This window comes from Solanum stenotomum, chromosome 7 (assembly GCF_019186545.1).
Source record: "Solanum stenotomum isolate F172 chromosome 7, ASM1918654v1, whole genome shotgun sequence".
NCBI lineage: Eukaryota > Viridiplantae > Streptophyta > Magnoliopsida > Solanales > Solanaceae > Solanum > Solanum stenotomum.
Window position 1 is genome coordinate 4936285 of NC_064288.1, and position 14910 is coordinate 4951194.

General features: G+C 37.2%; 1 protein-coding gene across 1 annotated transcript in view; it reads right to left on the reverse strand.

The window, feature by feature from the left end:
- The window catches only part of LOC125871336 (protein HUA2-LIKE 2-like), a 29272-nt gene that overhangs the window by 10169 nt on the left and 4193 nt on the right, over window positions 1–14910 (reverse strand). Inside the window, exons 2-17 of the mRNA XM_049551924.1 lie at window positions 11595–11671; window positions 8563–10620; window positions 7993–8449; window positions 6934–7042; window positions 6719–6831; window positions 6433–6620; window positions 5830–6313; window positions 5257–5701; window positions 4947–5173; window positions 4282–4341; window positions 4104–4196; window positions 3795–3874; window positions 1967–2144; window positions 1791–1867; window positions 1063–1124; window positions 753–871 (exon numbers count right to left, since the gene is read on the reverse strand). Coding sequence (XP_049407881.1) covers window positions 753–871; window positions 1063–1124; window positions 1791–1867; window positions 1967–2144; window positions 3795–3874; window positions 4104–4196; window positions 4282–4341; window positions 4947–5173; window positions 5257–5701; window positions 5830–6313; window positions 6433–6620; window positions 6719–6831; window positions 6934–7042; window positions 7993–8449; window positions 8563–10620; window positions 11595–11671 — 4827 coding nt within the window. The remainder of the gene's footprint in view (window positions 1–752; window positions 872–1062; window positions 1125–1790; window positions 1868–1966; window positions 2145–3794; window positions 3875–4103; window positions 4197–4281; window positions 4342–4946; window positions 5174–5256; window positions 5702–5829; window positions 6314–6432; window positions 6621–6718; window positions 6832–6933; window positions 7043–7992; window positions 8450–8562; window positions 10621–11594; window positions 11672–14910) is intronic.

Below are 14910 nucleotides of genomic sequence, written 5' to 3' on the forward strand. Positions count from 1 at the left end.
CAAGATTAGATAAATCTAGAAAAGACACGTGTCAAAGGCACAACTTTACACATGTAAGAGGATAAAATAAGAAAAGGTTGTTTGAGAGTATTGGAGCTAACTTAATCACTTGTATGATTTTGCATAATTAAAAGGTTGTTTGAGATAGTTTTGCCATGTCCTACGTAGACTTCCAGATACACTGGTCCTTAGGTGTGAAACCAAGATAATTGGAAGTGTTAAGAGAGAGGAGATGGACCAAAATCGCGTCGAAAGAAGTTATCTCGAAAGATCTATGAAATTTTGAAATCTATGTAGACTTAGCCAAAAAATAGAATACAATGTTAGAAAAAGATTCTATGTAGACGATAGCACCTAGTTGGGATTATGATTTACCCATGTTGTTTGTTTACATTATGTCCAACATTTTCAACAAGCCTTTTTAATCTTGTCCAAGATATACACATAGGTAGGAGTGCACTTCTAGCGTTAAAAAAAATCTAAATTATTAAATATTGGAATTAAGCATATCAAAATTTAAGTGGAATAAATGGTGAGGATTGATATTGCATATCCTAACTAGCTTGGGATTGAAGTTAAGTGAAATAGATAGCGAGGATTCAAAGATCCTAAACATATGCTTATGACTTGTGTAAGCCAAGGTACCTATAGGAGGATTATAAAAGTGTAACAAGAAACAATGTAAGTCATGACAATAGAGTGAAATGACCGTTGATATTCAAATGATGCTTGCTATCATTCTATTGCCATACCTTTTGGAAAATGGGATATTCTGCGCTAAATCTTGTGCAAGCAAATTCTTGAGCTTGCTCACTTGTACCAGGTTCTTGCTTCAAAAATTGGTTGCAGGGAAAGGCCAAGACTTCAAAACCTGATAACTCAATTCAAAAATATATATGTATAAGGGTCCCTTTAGAGGCACCAATAAACTTCTATCAAGAATGAACAAACTTTCAGAGAAATAAAACATTGAAAGAGTACAACAACAACATACCCAATGAAATCCCACAAGTGGGGTCGGGGGAAAAAGAGTACTTACAAGATACTTAACATAGCACCCACCTTTATCCTTGTATTCGTTGTAGAGTTGAGTCAATTGGGTATAATTTGTGCTTGTGAACCCACTGTTTCAGCCAACATAAAAACATTATCACCAAATGCACAAGGAATCAAAGAACAGAAAAATAATAAATATGTTGGGTTCGAAAGTGATTAGGGCGTCATGCAGAAACTTACAATTGCAAATCAAGACGGTGATAAATTAGATGACAAAAAGTTATACTAAAAACATAATATTATTATATGGTTTGACCAATTGACCTATGTATGAAAACTAATATAAAAGAAAAAGATTAAAATTGTTGAGAGAAATCTCCCCTAAACAAAACTCTTTAAAGATTACATTGTGGATGATACGAGAAGAAGGGTCTTCCATTTATAGAATTTCAAATGTTTCATCCAAGGAAAGAATAACCAAAAATGAAAAAAAATTATATTTTCTTTCGGGAAAAGTTAAAGCATTTATAGTAATATTTTGACTTTCTTTTAACCAAAAAAAATAAAATTTAAAATATGGTAAGAAATTAATGTCAAAAACCCTAACAAAATGCTTAAAGTTTTGGATTCTTAATTGACATGACAAAAAACAGAAAACCAGTAGAAATATAGCTTAAAGTTGGATTCTTAAATTGACATGAAAAAAGAACAATAAAAAACCAGTAGAAATATAGCTAAAGTTGGATTCTTGAATTGAAAAAGAACAAAAAATCAAGAATTGAAGAGAGAAGAACCATTTGGAGGCAACATTGACAACAAGAAGCACTTTTCCCTTATAGATGCTTAGGTCTACATTTTTCCCTTTGCTGTCCTGGAAACAAGAAGAGAAAAAACAAGAATTAGATAACAAATAAACAGCCATCAACAAAGAAAAAGGAAGCATGTGCATAAGGGGTTGTAAAGGAATCACCTTTACAGTAAATTCATGGATTGATTTCTGTGGAACTGATTTAGAAGCCCCCATTTTTCTGTCAAGACCAATATAAAAGTCTAGCCCAGAATTGGGTTTAAGAAGACAAAGGGAGAGGGATTCCAAAGATAACAGCTTTTGGTTATCTGAATTTCTTAAATGTGAATGCAGTTGGGACCTTCATTTGCCACATAATTTTTCCCCTGTTGTCATTTTACCAATTTATGCTTTACCAATCTCTAAGGTGGGTGGTCCCAATTCTTCTGCTTTCGTTAACCGACTTTACATAATGTCATATATTCATATAAGAAATGGTAAGAGTATCGTATAGAATTATTATGAAAAGTTAGCCTAAATAATAAAATATTAAAATAACAACACAATCACATCAAATCTGTCATTATACAAATGAATTTTTTATTGGTATCTAATGATGAATTTAAACAATATAATACAATAAAATTTAATTAATAAACAAAACAAATATTATATTTAAATTAACAAATACAATACAACCAGAATAAGGTGTTAGATCACAAACTTTTGGTGTACTAACTTATGACATAAAAATAAGAAGTCACTACAATTGTGTGCGACACAACAAAAAAAAACAATTTATGTGATATGTTTTTTTTCTTATTGCAACTGTTTTTTAAAAGTTAAATTAGGTTAAGTTTTAACATAAAATAATTACTAAAGAATTACTACCACCAGTATAAATACTCCAAAAGAAGGACCAATAAAGATTGTGGTGGAGTAATAAGTAATTGTTCATTCTTAATCGGAAGTCTCGATCCCTGAGTACTGAGTAGTCTTTGTTAAGGAGCACTTTATCTTCAATGTGGGACTTTCCGATACAAATCTAGATTTAATGCAACTCAAATATGGATACCAGACACCTGGTGAGAAAACCAAAAAGAAACATGCTCCGAAAGAAGGAAAAAATTGAGAGTCATAACAATAAAGTATTTTTCTAAAGTATTGACTTTTTGTCTCTTTTTAACGTGTTACCAACGATAATTAAAGTCAATCAAGAACCGTAAAGTGTTCAAAACTTTTGGACTAATTATTTCTGTTAGTCTACTTCATATTTTAAAAATAAATTATGACCGGCTTCTTGGTTTCTCCGCAAACAAAACAACAATAACATACTCAATATAATTTCACTACACTTGCCTCTATCTCGGAGGTAGAAATATTGTTTCTAATAAACCAAACACAACATAATAGAAATACAAGAAATAGAACACAAAAACAACTATATATATTAGCTTTCAATAATACGTCTGGGCTTAAGGCTTCCAACTAAGGGCATCTCTTTCTCAACGTTACCAGTCTGTCATGCTAAATAATGTAATGTGCTTTCCAAACTATTGCTTAACAAGATATTTTCAGAAAGGTTGTTCCAAGAGCATCACAACACATTCAACCTGCATCAAATCGAGGTTGTGGCTACTTTAACACTAACTATAACTATCCATCTTTGTTATGCCACATTTTTGTTCCTCCAATGTAGGTGGATACACTTGAACTGAGCAAGCTGCTAAAAGACAAGTATTTTTCGGTGAAGCAGGAAGAACGGATCAGGGGAACAGTAGCATCCCAATGAAATAGACACTGGCGCTGATTTGACATCGTTCTAGCATGTCAACGCAGCTCAGCGTATTAACAGGCTACAACTACTTGTAACAATAACACACACCAGCCTCAAACATTAACAGGCTACAACTACTTGTAACAATAACACACACCAGCCTCAAACAAGTATCGGGTCTATCGCGCATAGTATATTTTGCTACCAAGAGCAAACACAATTTTAATTTATCACCTTATGATTTCAGCTTCACAATTCTGGTTACACTGAATGAGGTGAGTTCCTCCAGAATGTACAGGGATCATGTGAGACTTCTATAACAATGAGTGCACATGATGAGTAATAACCTGAAATGCCCTAACTATTGTTGTTGACAGACCTCTTATATTAACTAGGAGAGGAGAGAAGATAAACAGAATAACTAAAGGAAAAAAAACAATATAAATTAAATATACAAAACTCAGCTGCCTAGGAATATGCTACAGAGCTCTCTAGATGATGGATTATCCCCCACTCTACAATTGCAAAGGAACGCTAAGATACATATATACAACCATGAACTGCGTCGCTGTTCTCTCCTTCAGTGCACCTCTGCCCACAAATTACGCTCAGATTAGTATAAACAAGCCGCACTACCTGCAAAAATAGGTCAGGTATAAGAACAATGAAAGAAAACTTAACCACTGCCTGAACTGTTCATTTTTTAACAAAGTAGCAGTACCAGCAGCTGTAGCTTCCACTCTTGGGTCATCATCTTATCTTGGTCTCCAAAAGCCAGGACCTGCACAGCAGAAGCCACCATTCTAAGTATTGTGTAAAAAATCCTTAGGAAAAAATACCTTGCCCTTTATTGCATTAATAATAATTTTTAAAAAAATACAAAGAGCACGGCAACCCACAAAAGTAATAAGCTGACACCCCACTCACACTTCTATCTTTATTACTTGGAATCTTCACTTGTTTATTGTTCAATTTCACATTGAAAGGTCAAATGATATTTCTGGCCACTTAAATGCTTAAATGTTTTGTTTTCCACCATCAATTTCATCCTATCTACAATTTCAGTAGGCTATAATGTAAACGATTTTGTTTGGCAATTTAACAGCAAAGGTTTAAACCAAACAGCAAGAGTAATAAAGGAAGTACATCAAAGGTGTAAAACCAAGGCCTGCAATCTACAATTGCACATCAGTGGACAGTGGCTAGAGTATTAAAACTTCCGTTTAAGTTTTTGCCAAAGCTTCTAAGAGAAATTTGATGCAGTCTGCAAGTTATGCATCACATTCACAAGCCCCCATATACCAATTACAGCTTCAACAAAAATTAAATCTTGTTGAATAAAGTAGAGCACTTAAAACATGAAGAGTACTTCAGAAACAAAAGTACATTGGAAATAGAGTAACAGTACATGTGGTTTCCAGATGGATAAAAGAACTCACCTCTAGATGTCACTGGAATTGGGTGTTCAGGTGGTGGTCTGTGAGTAAAGATTTCCCTCCTATTCATACCCCGGGGAGGGTAACCCCACTTGTGGCTTGGTAAAGGTGGTTCATGTGGAACAGGATATGATCCACCAGCATAGTGACCTCTGGAACCATCTGGAAAGCATGGACCTGAAAGAGACAAGCAACAGTGAAACCAAAGGAAATATAGATGGTTGAAATACCCAGGCATTGCAGAATGGCAAATGCCTTACCAGAATAATGGGATGGTGCCACCCAGCTCTCTCCAATTTCACGCCGTGCTGACTTAATTCCATTACGATCTCTGGGAAAACTTCTATTATCTGCATTCTGCATATGGAGTACATTGGAATAAGGGGTTGATATATCCCTCCGCTGATCAGCTTGAACATACGAGAACTGATTTGAAGGAGCGGGGTGAGGTGGCCGCAAATGGAAGCCCTTGCCAGAAGGCCCATCAGGTGGGTGCACTACATTAGACAAGCCGAATGGTGGATGAGGCACAGCTCCAGTACTGGAAGGACGTGAACTAGAAGAATCTAGCAGCTTCAATGGTCCCTCAGCATGAATCTCTCTGCTGTCAGAGGGCTGACAATGAATAGCATCTGAGACTGCCAGATGGACTTGTGCAACTGTACACTGCTGAAAAATGGTTTCCTGCAAGTTGTCTTTGATATTCTGCAAAACATGAACATTCAGATTGCACATGTTAAAATAATTCTACCAAAGCAATAGTTGATCTTACCAATACAAATTCACAAGAAAAAAATTGCACATAGCCCAAGAAAGAAGAAAAACAACTGTACCTGGGAACCCATTGAACACTTTGACTGAACACTACTGGGGGCGAGATTCAATATAGAAGATGGAGGTGGAAAAGAAGATGGCGCTGGCATAACTGAGGGCAGAGGTGGTGGAGGGGGAGATGATGGCAAAGGAGGAGATGAAGGGGGACCATCCTTTGGAAGTGGGGGATGGAAGGAGGCTCCAAAACTGTTCCCATCATCGGGACGTGAAATCTGAGCAGAATCTGTTCCAACGATGTGACTGATGGAAGCAATTTCACCTTCACACACGGGGGACACATCTTCCATTTCAAGTTCACCATCAACATCTTCCAGGATATGTTTGTGCTTCTCAATAGCCAGGATAGCCTCTTCTCCATTGGGCTTTCCAGCAGGGTGTTCTGGAGTGACAGCCTCAAAACTCTCACCATCAGAATCATCACTTACTTCTTCATCCTTGAGCATTGCAGGCATACGAAACCCAGGAAGTTGAAAACTTGAATTGCTGAACAAGTACAACAAGATTCACAATCAAGACATGTCAAGGGAAAGAGTCGAATCATAAAGTTTATTTTCACCTTTAACAATATCATCTATAATCTATAAGGGTACTATATAAGTTACCTTCCATATTCATCAACCAGCATGCCCTCCATTTCTCTAATTGGATCATCAAAAGGTCTTTCTGTCCTCATGGGACATCGAGAGAATCCACGACCTAATGATGAACCACAAAAGGATTCAAGTTCTCGTATGTAGGGTCGAATAGCTGACTCGGGAATAATCTTTCTTTCCTGCCAAACCCTCAAAACCTATCAAGAAACAAGAAAGAATATGAGATGTAGGGTTTGATCCAACATTAAATTTGAAATGCAATGGAAGGAACAGAAAAAGGAAATGTTTCACTTACTTTCAAACATTGCCTTCGATTTTCCTGAGAACTGCTGCCAGGAGGAGCAGCAGCTGATATGAGACGAGGCAATACTCCCTGAATTGCAGAAGGATATATGCCGCCAATGTGACCTATAATTACAAATACAACCAGGGAATAACATCGTATCAGGAAGATACAAAAGAAGCATACAAGTGCAATGCCAGAAAGTAGAAGATACTCATACAAGTTACCTTTCAGTCCTTTAGAAAACTGTGCAATAGAATCAACAAGAAAAAAAAGATCCACTCTTCTACGTAAGCTCGACTCGATTTCCAACTTTTGAGCAATGATCTCCACAACCTGAGTTCATCATTCAACATCAGGAAACAGGACTAACATGCATAATGGGAAATAAAAGATACAAATTTCAAAATTCCCAGTCCTCGTCACTAAAAACTCAAAACTTCAAATTCCAAACTAGGAAACCAATACAAATGTGCATCTAGGAAAGTGAATTAGTTCAATATTTGTAGGGGAACGCAGGATACAAATGTCAACCAGGTCCCAGATTAACCTCACCTTATTGTATCTGTACTCTGTTTATTTTTCTCAATGGAGACAGATTTGAAACCCATTAATTCCATTTCTCTAATTCCATCCATACAATATATCATTTATTACTCTTGAATCACCTTAAGACATCTCTATATTAATCAAACTTCAGCCAACAAAAGAACACAAATGGGTTCCCAAATATATACCACAAAATTATCTTCAACTGCATAAACATCATGTTTCCTCCCTCTTGGGAATTAACACACACTTCACAAGTCCCTTCAGGACAAATAGAAACAAATTACTTGTTCAGCAACCTGAGGTGACCTGAAAGCTCATAACTAAAATGAAAAATAGACAGGATTAGAGCTTAGAAATTTCAATAGAATAAAGCTCTTTCCATCAGAAGATAAACAACCAAGCAACAAACTTCCTTTGTCATCAAACACCTTATCCCCCTGACCTAATGAATCACGCAGGAAGCCAAAATAGACACCAAAAACAAGCTGACAACTTGTAAACTGCCCAAAGAGCAGGGAGAAAACAACAAATCCTAACCAAGCTTCAGAAAGCAGAAAAGGGTTCAAGGAAAAGACTCATATTATTCATCTGAGCTACACAAACGGCAATTCACAGTAGAAAGTAGTAACAGGGAAGGAGGAAAACAAATCAAGAAGATTCAGCAGATAAGTTAACACACACTATAATAAACTATTAAAAAGAAAATTATTGTGACAACAAGCATGTAACTATACCTTGGAAGCAACACCGAATTTAGCACAGTCTAACGCAACACGTGTGGCTCGCCCGATACTTTCTTTTGTCCTTGTCAGTATGCCAAGAGTGGCCTCAAAGGAACCCAAAGCAACATTAGCTTCTCCTCTGCTGCTCAGTTTCCCACTGGTCCTTTGTTTGTTATGTAGCTGATGAGGCAAGGGACTAGAGTTCCCAATACTTACATGCATGCTACTATCTACAGTAGACATGTTGCAAGTTAAAGTATTTGGTGTAGATGTCCTAACAAAGGAGTCATGAGAGGATGATGAAAGGGTGGTCGAGACAGCTTTATCGCCAAACTGATCATCAGATACAGAGCTCAAACCAGACACGTGCAACTCCTTGAGTGACACATCCACAACTTTTTCAGGGCTTGAAGATGAAGTCACACTTATATTCTTTGATGCTGATCCAGCTTCTTTCATCTTAAGTGACCTAAGATAAGGCATACAGTGAAGTATCAATACATCAGGTACAACAGATGAGGGACCAGAGCAAATAAGATGGAGACTAAAACGTTGTGACAGGTAAAAACGAAAATAACTTACTTGTCATTGTCTTGAATGCTCACATCTAATGACACCTGGCACAAGTTGTTATTTTTACCACATTCAGCATCTGCACTACCCAACCTCATAATACCATTTTTTTCTGGTGAACTCATAATTACCTCATCATTAGATCCACAATCAGCAGATTTCCCAGAAACTTCAGAAATTGGATCTTCAAAATGTTTTGCGGACTCTGCAGCTTCATTTTCACAATTTTCATCAGATGTCATGACTGGCTCTGGTAAGGGACATTTACATTTGAAGGTACCCTGCAACTCACCATCATCAGACTCGGCATTAGCAGAGTGTGCAACAAAAGTGCTAGAAGGGCAGTCATTTGAAGACTCCACTTTTTGAGGAGTCTGAATAACAGCATCTGAAACATCACATTTATCTTCAGAGGACACCTTTGCTGAGCTATCATCACAAGCTAAAGGTGTAGTAAGAGCTGGCACTTCTGATAAATGTTCCAAGCCTTCCCGAGCTACTAACGCTTTAGCACTGGCCACAATAGTAGCATCTTCCTGCACAGCATTAGCTGGGCTTCTCATTCTATCCACATCAGAGTTATTCTCAACTTTAATACCTCCAGACAGTTCAGAGCAAACCTCCTTGGAACTTGAGCAATACCCGTTGATAGATGTCTTCATTTTACAAAGCCCATCCACATCTTGTTTATCATCATCTGCAGCATAAGCTGACATAGCCTCCAAGGCACGATGAAGCCGTTTGGATGGAGGTAAAGCAGATTCACCATCCAGCGAACCACCAAACTGTTTACGGATTTCCCAAAAAGATGGTCTTTTGGAAGAACATTTCTTTGATGGAGATGAGTCGTATGCATCACTTTTAATACAAGTAGAGTTCTGAAGGCAAGATCCATCTCCCTCAGGTACCTGTTCCAAAGACTTGTCAGAAGCTCCTGGTGATTTTGCATCATTCAGAACCTCATTATCTAGCACCTCCCCTTCAGGTGCTGATCTACCCATACGCACCCTGGCTCTCTTAACCAGTGGTAAGTGCTCATCACCATCTTCCTTCAATTCCTTGGAATTTTTTTCATCAGATTTGACAGGGTCACCTGGCAAAACATCTGTAGTTCTAGCAGTCAGTACCTCCGGAGGTGCATCTTTGTCTAAACCAGCAGAGGACTCAGATAAATCAATGTGCAGCCTCTTTCTATTTGGCTTCCGTTTCTTCTTGAGTATTACCGCACTACTTTGGAACTCAAGCCTATGGCTCAACTCAACCTCCGAATCACCTTGCACAGCACACTTATACACAGGTTTACAACCAGATTCCACACTGCTTCCTTCATTTAAGCTAACACTGCAAGAGTCAACAGTAGCAATTTCGGAATCACTCTCTTCTGTGCTGCCATTAGAAACAAAATCAGATTGTTCCATATTGTTCCTATCTAAACCATCTGATAGTTTACCATCCATTTTATTCCTTCTGGCAGATCTATCCCTTACAGTATTGGCACCATATCCGGCATTCATGCTAAGAAGGCCAGAGGGAAACAAACGATTTTGAAGTACTTCAGGATCGGCTCTCAATGAACTTCTCAACCTGCGTGCAGATGGAACCCTTCTCTCCACAGCACCATTTCTTGACCTTCCGCCTACAATTTTCCTTCGGGTAGAATAAGTCTTTGTAGCTGGCCCATCCATAACCTCCACACCAGTAGGATCAACTGACAGCATTTCCCCATCATGGGAGACGTCGTCTTTTGCAGCAACTGCACCAGCCTCGTTTTCAAAGTCTGGTTCGCTTTCATCTCCATGGTTCACTTTTGATGAAGATTCAGGCGTGTTGAGAGCTTCACCCTCCAAATGTGTTCTGGTCATTTCAACAACCACATTGTCACTCCTAACAGTAACTTCTTCGGTAGAACTACCATTGACTAGTTGCTCCGTTTTCAACTTCTCAAAGCAATCAATAATCTCATGCACAGCACGAATAAAATCAGCACCTTTTCCACGACGTTTAACAAAAAGAGACTGTTTCTTATCCTCAGTAAATGCTTCGACATCCACAGGATTGCAGAAGGCTCTGAATTCAGAAAAAAAAAATAGCAAAAATATCAAATTAATGGAATAGGAGAATAGAAATAAAGGATGCCATACACGCCAAGTAAGAAGACAGCAGAATTAGTAGGCTACACCACTCTAACAGTAAGGGAATATTAAGAAATTACTTTCATATGATTAAACTCTCATTGTTTTCCTTTTAAAACCTATGTTGCTCGGACTCTTCAAAAAGGTCGACGGGTGCGTGTCAGATTCTACAGAACTGGTGTATTTTTGAAGAATTCGACACTTGTGCAGCATCATTATTGAAGAGTCCGATTACTTGAGCCAACGGTATATCGGAAATAGCCTCTCTACTCCACTAGGTAGACTAGGTAGCGATAGGGTCTGCATACACACTACCCTCTCCAGATCCCACTTGTGGGATTATACTGGGTATGTTATTGGTGTTGTTGTACTTCCATACGATTTTTAAAATATGGGGTAGCAATTAGATGTGGCGAAAAACCTCAGCCTTGTTTTACCTCCTTGACCAAAAATTGACTTAGGACTATTTTGATAGTTAAAACTATCAACTCCTAACATATGAAGCTCCCAAGGTAAAAAAAATTGGTCAATGAACTTACTAAAGGTGCAACACATGAACTCCCAATATACAATGAATCAGTCAATGAACTTATCAACTTACTAAAGGTGCACCTACAAGATACTCTGTAACAACCTTGAATTCCTGACATTCGGTATACATCCTCAAAATATTGGTTCTCTTAATCTTACGGTGATAATTCTTAATTATAAAGTACTTCGAAATTGAAAGCATCTATTGATGATCATAATCTTACTAAAGTTACATTGAGTACATCTAAGAAATCTAAGCAAGGAGATAACTTAATTCACTCAAGTTTGCAGATACTGAAAGAGGTTCAACCACACAGAAGTTACCAAGGTTTAAAAGAAAAAATATAACAAGTCACGATCAATAAATAAAGTACTCACATTTGCTGGGTCCCAAAAAAGTAAACTAACACTTTCTTCCGGTCTCTTGAATAACCCCACTTCTCTGGCTCGCTCACCTGTCATAAGCAACAAAATCATGCTTAGGCTTCTCCTTGCAGAGTTCATCTGTTGGTCAAATGAGAGGTAAAGGAAATAGACAAAGAAAGAGACTAGGAGATTCTGGCCATCATAAGAGAATACATTGAATCTAATGAAAAAATATTTTGTAGGATAAGTAATAACTTAGTCAAATGAGTAAAGGAAATAGGTGAAGAAAGCGGCAAGGTGTTTCTGGCCATCATGAAAATACACAAAAATAAATGAATCTGGTATGAAAGCTAATATAAAAACATATTTTACGACAAGTCATAAGAGTAATAACTCATTAAATAGAACTTCTATAAAACCGAAAAATCCCCAAGGACAGTGGCACACGGTCCGAAACTCAATATATAATGGGCCCAATCCTTTACCCTTCTCTCAACTTAAACACAATTAATTTGTCTATGGCAGGGTTCAAAACCGTGAACTTGCTAAGAAAATGAACTAGTCCATTTGCAATGTCAAAAAAATGTATAGACACAATTATTGGTTGCATATGATTAATGGAATTATTAAAAAAAACTCATAAATTGAGCTTAATCAGTGCTATTGTACCCTATAGGATACTGATTCCTGCTTAAATTAGAAGAAAGTCTCAGTTATTGGTAGAAGGTAAACATCAACAGATGCTGCCTGTAGTATCTAAGGTAACCTCTTGATTATCTAGTCATCTGCCTTTGAAATGTTTCTAAGAGTTTAAGTTGCAAGATTTTCAGAACAATTTGTTTAAATAAAAAAAGGCTAATAACTAAACAAACATTTCCATAAATACACTGTCCCTCACTAGATAGCTCAGTATGAGACTATGAGGTTATGCTGGTAACACTAATTGTGTGGCCTGGTGGTCAACCAATTGGGTGCAAACCTTAATATAGGTTCAAATCCCAACAGAACAAAATAAAAACAGTAGGTGATTCTTCCTATCCACCTAACCCTTCATGCACAGATTTACCGGACACCAGTATTGGTCAAAGGTAGTTGGTACGGATGGAATCTAAATGCGTGCAAGCTGCCCAGACACCACTGTTATAAAAAAAAACATTGTGGCAGCAAAGTAGTTTTCCTTTTCTCTTAAGATATTATGATGATGTACACTAGGTAGAAGTGTCCGTACAAGCATAATTGTTAAAAACACACGACCAAAAACTATTGCATAAAAAAAAACCTCTTATTAATACTTAATACTTTTTCCTAAGAAGGTAAATAATATTAGATACTTTTAAGTTCATGGATAGCAGTACTTCGTGTGTAAATTTAAGATCAGAACTTCATTTTCAGAGAATAGAACAAACAAATATGGGAAACTAGCTGTCACGAGATATATCTTTTTTTTGTGACAGAACACACTTTCTTTCTCAAGATGACTGCACACAACCCACATACTATTTTAGAAAGTTAACCATGTACATCTGAGTAACCTTTAAAAGTAGTCGAACAATGTTCTATGACATAGTTGTGTTGTCGTACAAACAAAATCTACCAACTGAAATTAAAAAACCACTGTTTACAAACTAGTTGCAAGGTGATAAATTTTCTGTTGTCACAGGACGCACTTTCTTTCTCAAGATGACTATGTACACAACCCACATACTATTTTAGAAAACTAACCATGTACATCTGAGTAACCTCTAAAAGTAGTCTAACAATGTTCTCTGACATAGTAATTTTGTCGTACAAACAAGATCTATAAACTAAAATTTAAAAAGCACTGTTTAGTGGAGAAGGCATAAATGAAGAAGATTATATGTAATACTAGTAAAAGATAACAACAAATAGAAAACAATTATTTATTTGCAATAATGGTGGCATTCAGACAAACTTGCAACACGCACCTCCATGATACCTGCTATATTTCAACTACATAAATTCAAATAACTTAGTGGACCAAGAGTTACGGAACACACATTAAGCAAAAATTATGCTAACCAAGCTTGAAAACTAACTCAGATTATGTTTATTCAAATGCAAAAATGGTTGTGGAGGTTCAATGAAGAAGATAATGCACTTTGGATAAAGGGCATCAGTGTTAAAAAAAATGGATTGCTAAGTCACTGGATTTCTAAAGCCTCACCCTCTCCTGTTGGTATTAGCATTTCGAAAAACATAGGCCTATGGGACTTTTTTGGGGAGCACATATCCCTGCAAGTAGGAAATGGAAGGAAGATTTGATTTTAGCAAGACACTTGGATTGGACAGTCCCCACTGAAGAATTTATTTCCTGCTCTTTTCCGTAGTACCACTCAACGGGTAACTTCCCTTGCAGATCTCAGGCAAGCTCAAGATTGGTGCATCCGTATAAACCTAAACGATTGGGAAATAAAAGTGTATTACCAATGCTTCAGATGTTGTACAATATACCTCCTTTCTTACAGAAACCGGATCGCTTCATATGTTAATGGCATTTCAGAAGCTGTCTTCTCTGTTAAGAGTTGCTAATCTTCTCTCTAGATCTCCCTCTTCTAGTGTTTGGCCCTCGACAACTCTTTGGAAAAGTAAAGCTCCTCTAACGGTGAAGTGTTTCATTTGGATCCTGGCTAATGACAAATGTCTGACTTGGGATAACCTACAAAGGAGAGGCATTCAACTTTGCAATAGATGCATTATTTGCAAGGAAGAAGCAGAAGGTGTTAGCCATCTTTTCCTTCATTACAAAATTGCATCCATGGTTTTGAATATGGTTTTCAATTTTCTAAAAATCAAAAAATGGTGTATGTCATGTTCAAGTTCAACTATGGGTTTTCTACATGCTTGGCAAAGGAGAGGCATAGGAAAATCTCGTCTTGCCATGTGGAATTCTATTCCTGCAGCAGCCGTATGTTGGGTCATTAGGGAAAGAGCGAAATGTTAGATTTTCTTATGACAAAAAAGATACAGGAGGAACTGTAATGATTGGGAATTGGAAAGGGCAATTCAACTCATTCAGCTACTTGGCAATTTCAGTGATCAAGGAGAGGGGTCTGGCAGGTTGTTCTGGATTCCACAGAACAAAGTAATCATTTCAGACAATAATTGCTACACGTTTATGATTGCATCTAGTTCATTGGAGCAGAATCATAATGGGTGGCCATTGAGACAGATTTGGACAACTATTGCACCATACAAGATTGCCCGCTTTTGCAGTAAACCAAACAAAATTCAACTCCTTAACCTCTCAAACCTAAACAGAAATCTTTGTTTGCACTAAACCAACTGAATTCTTCATTAGCCACATCAC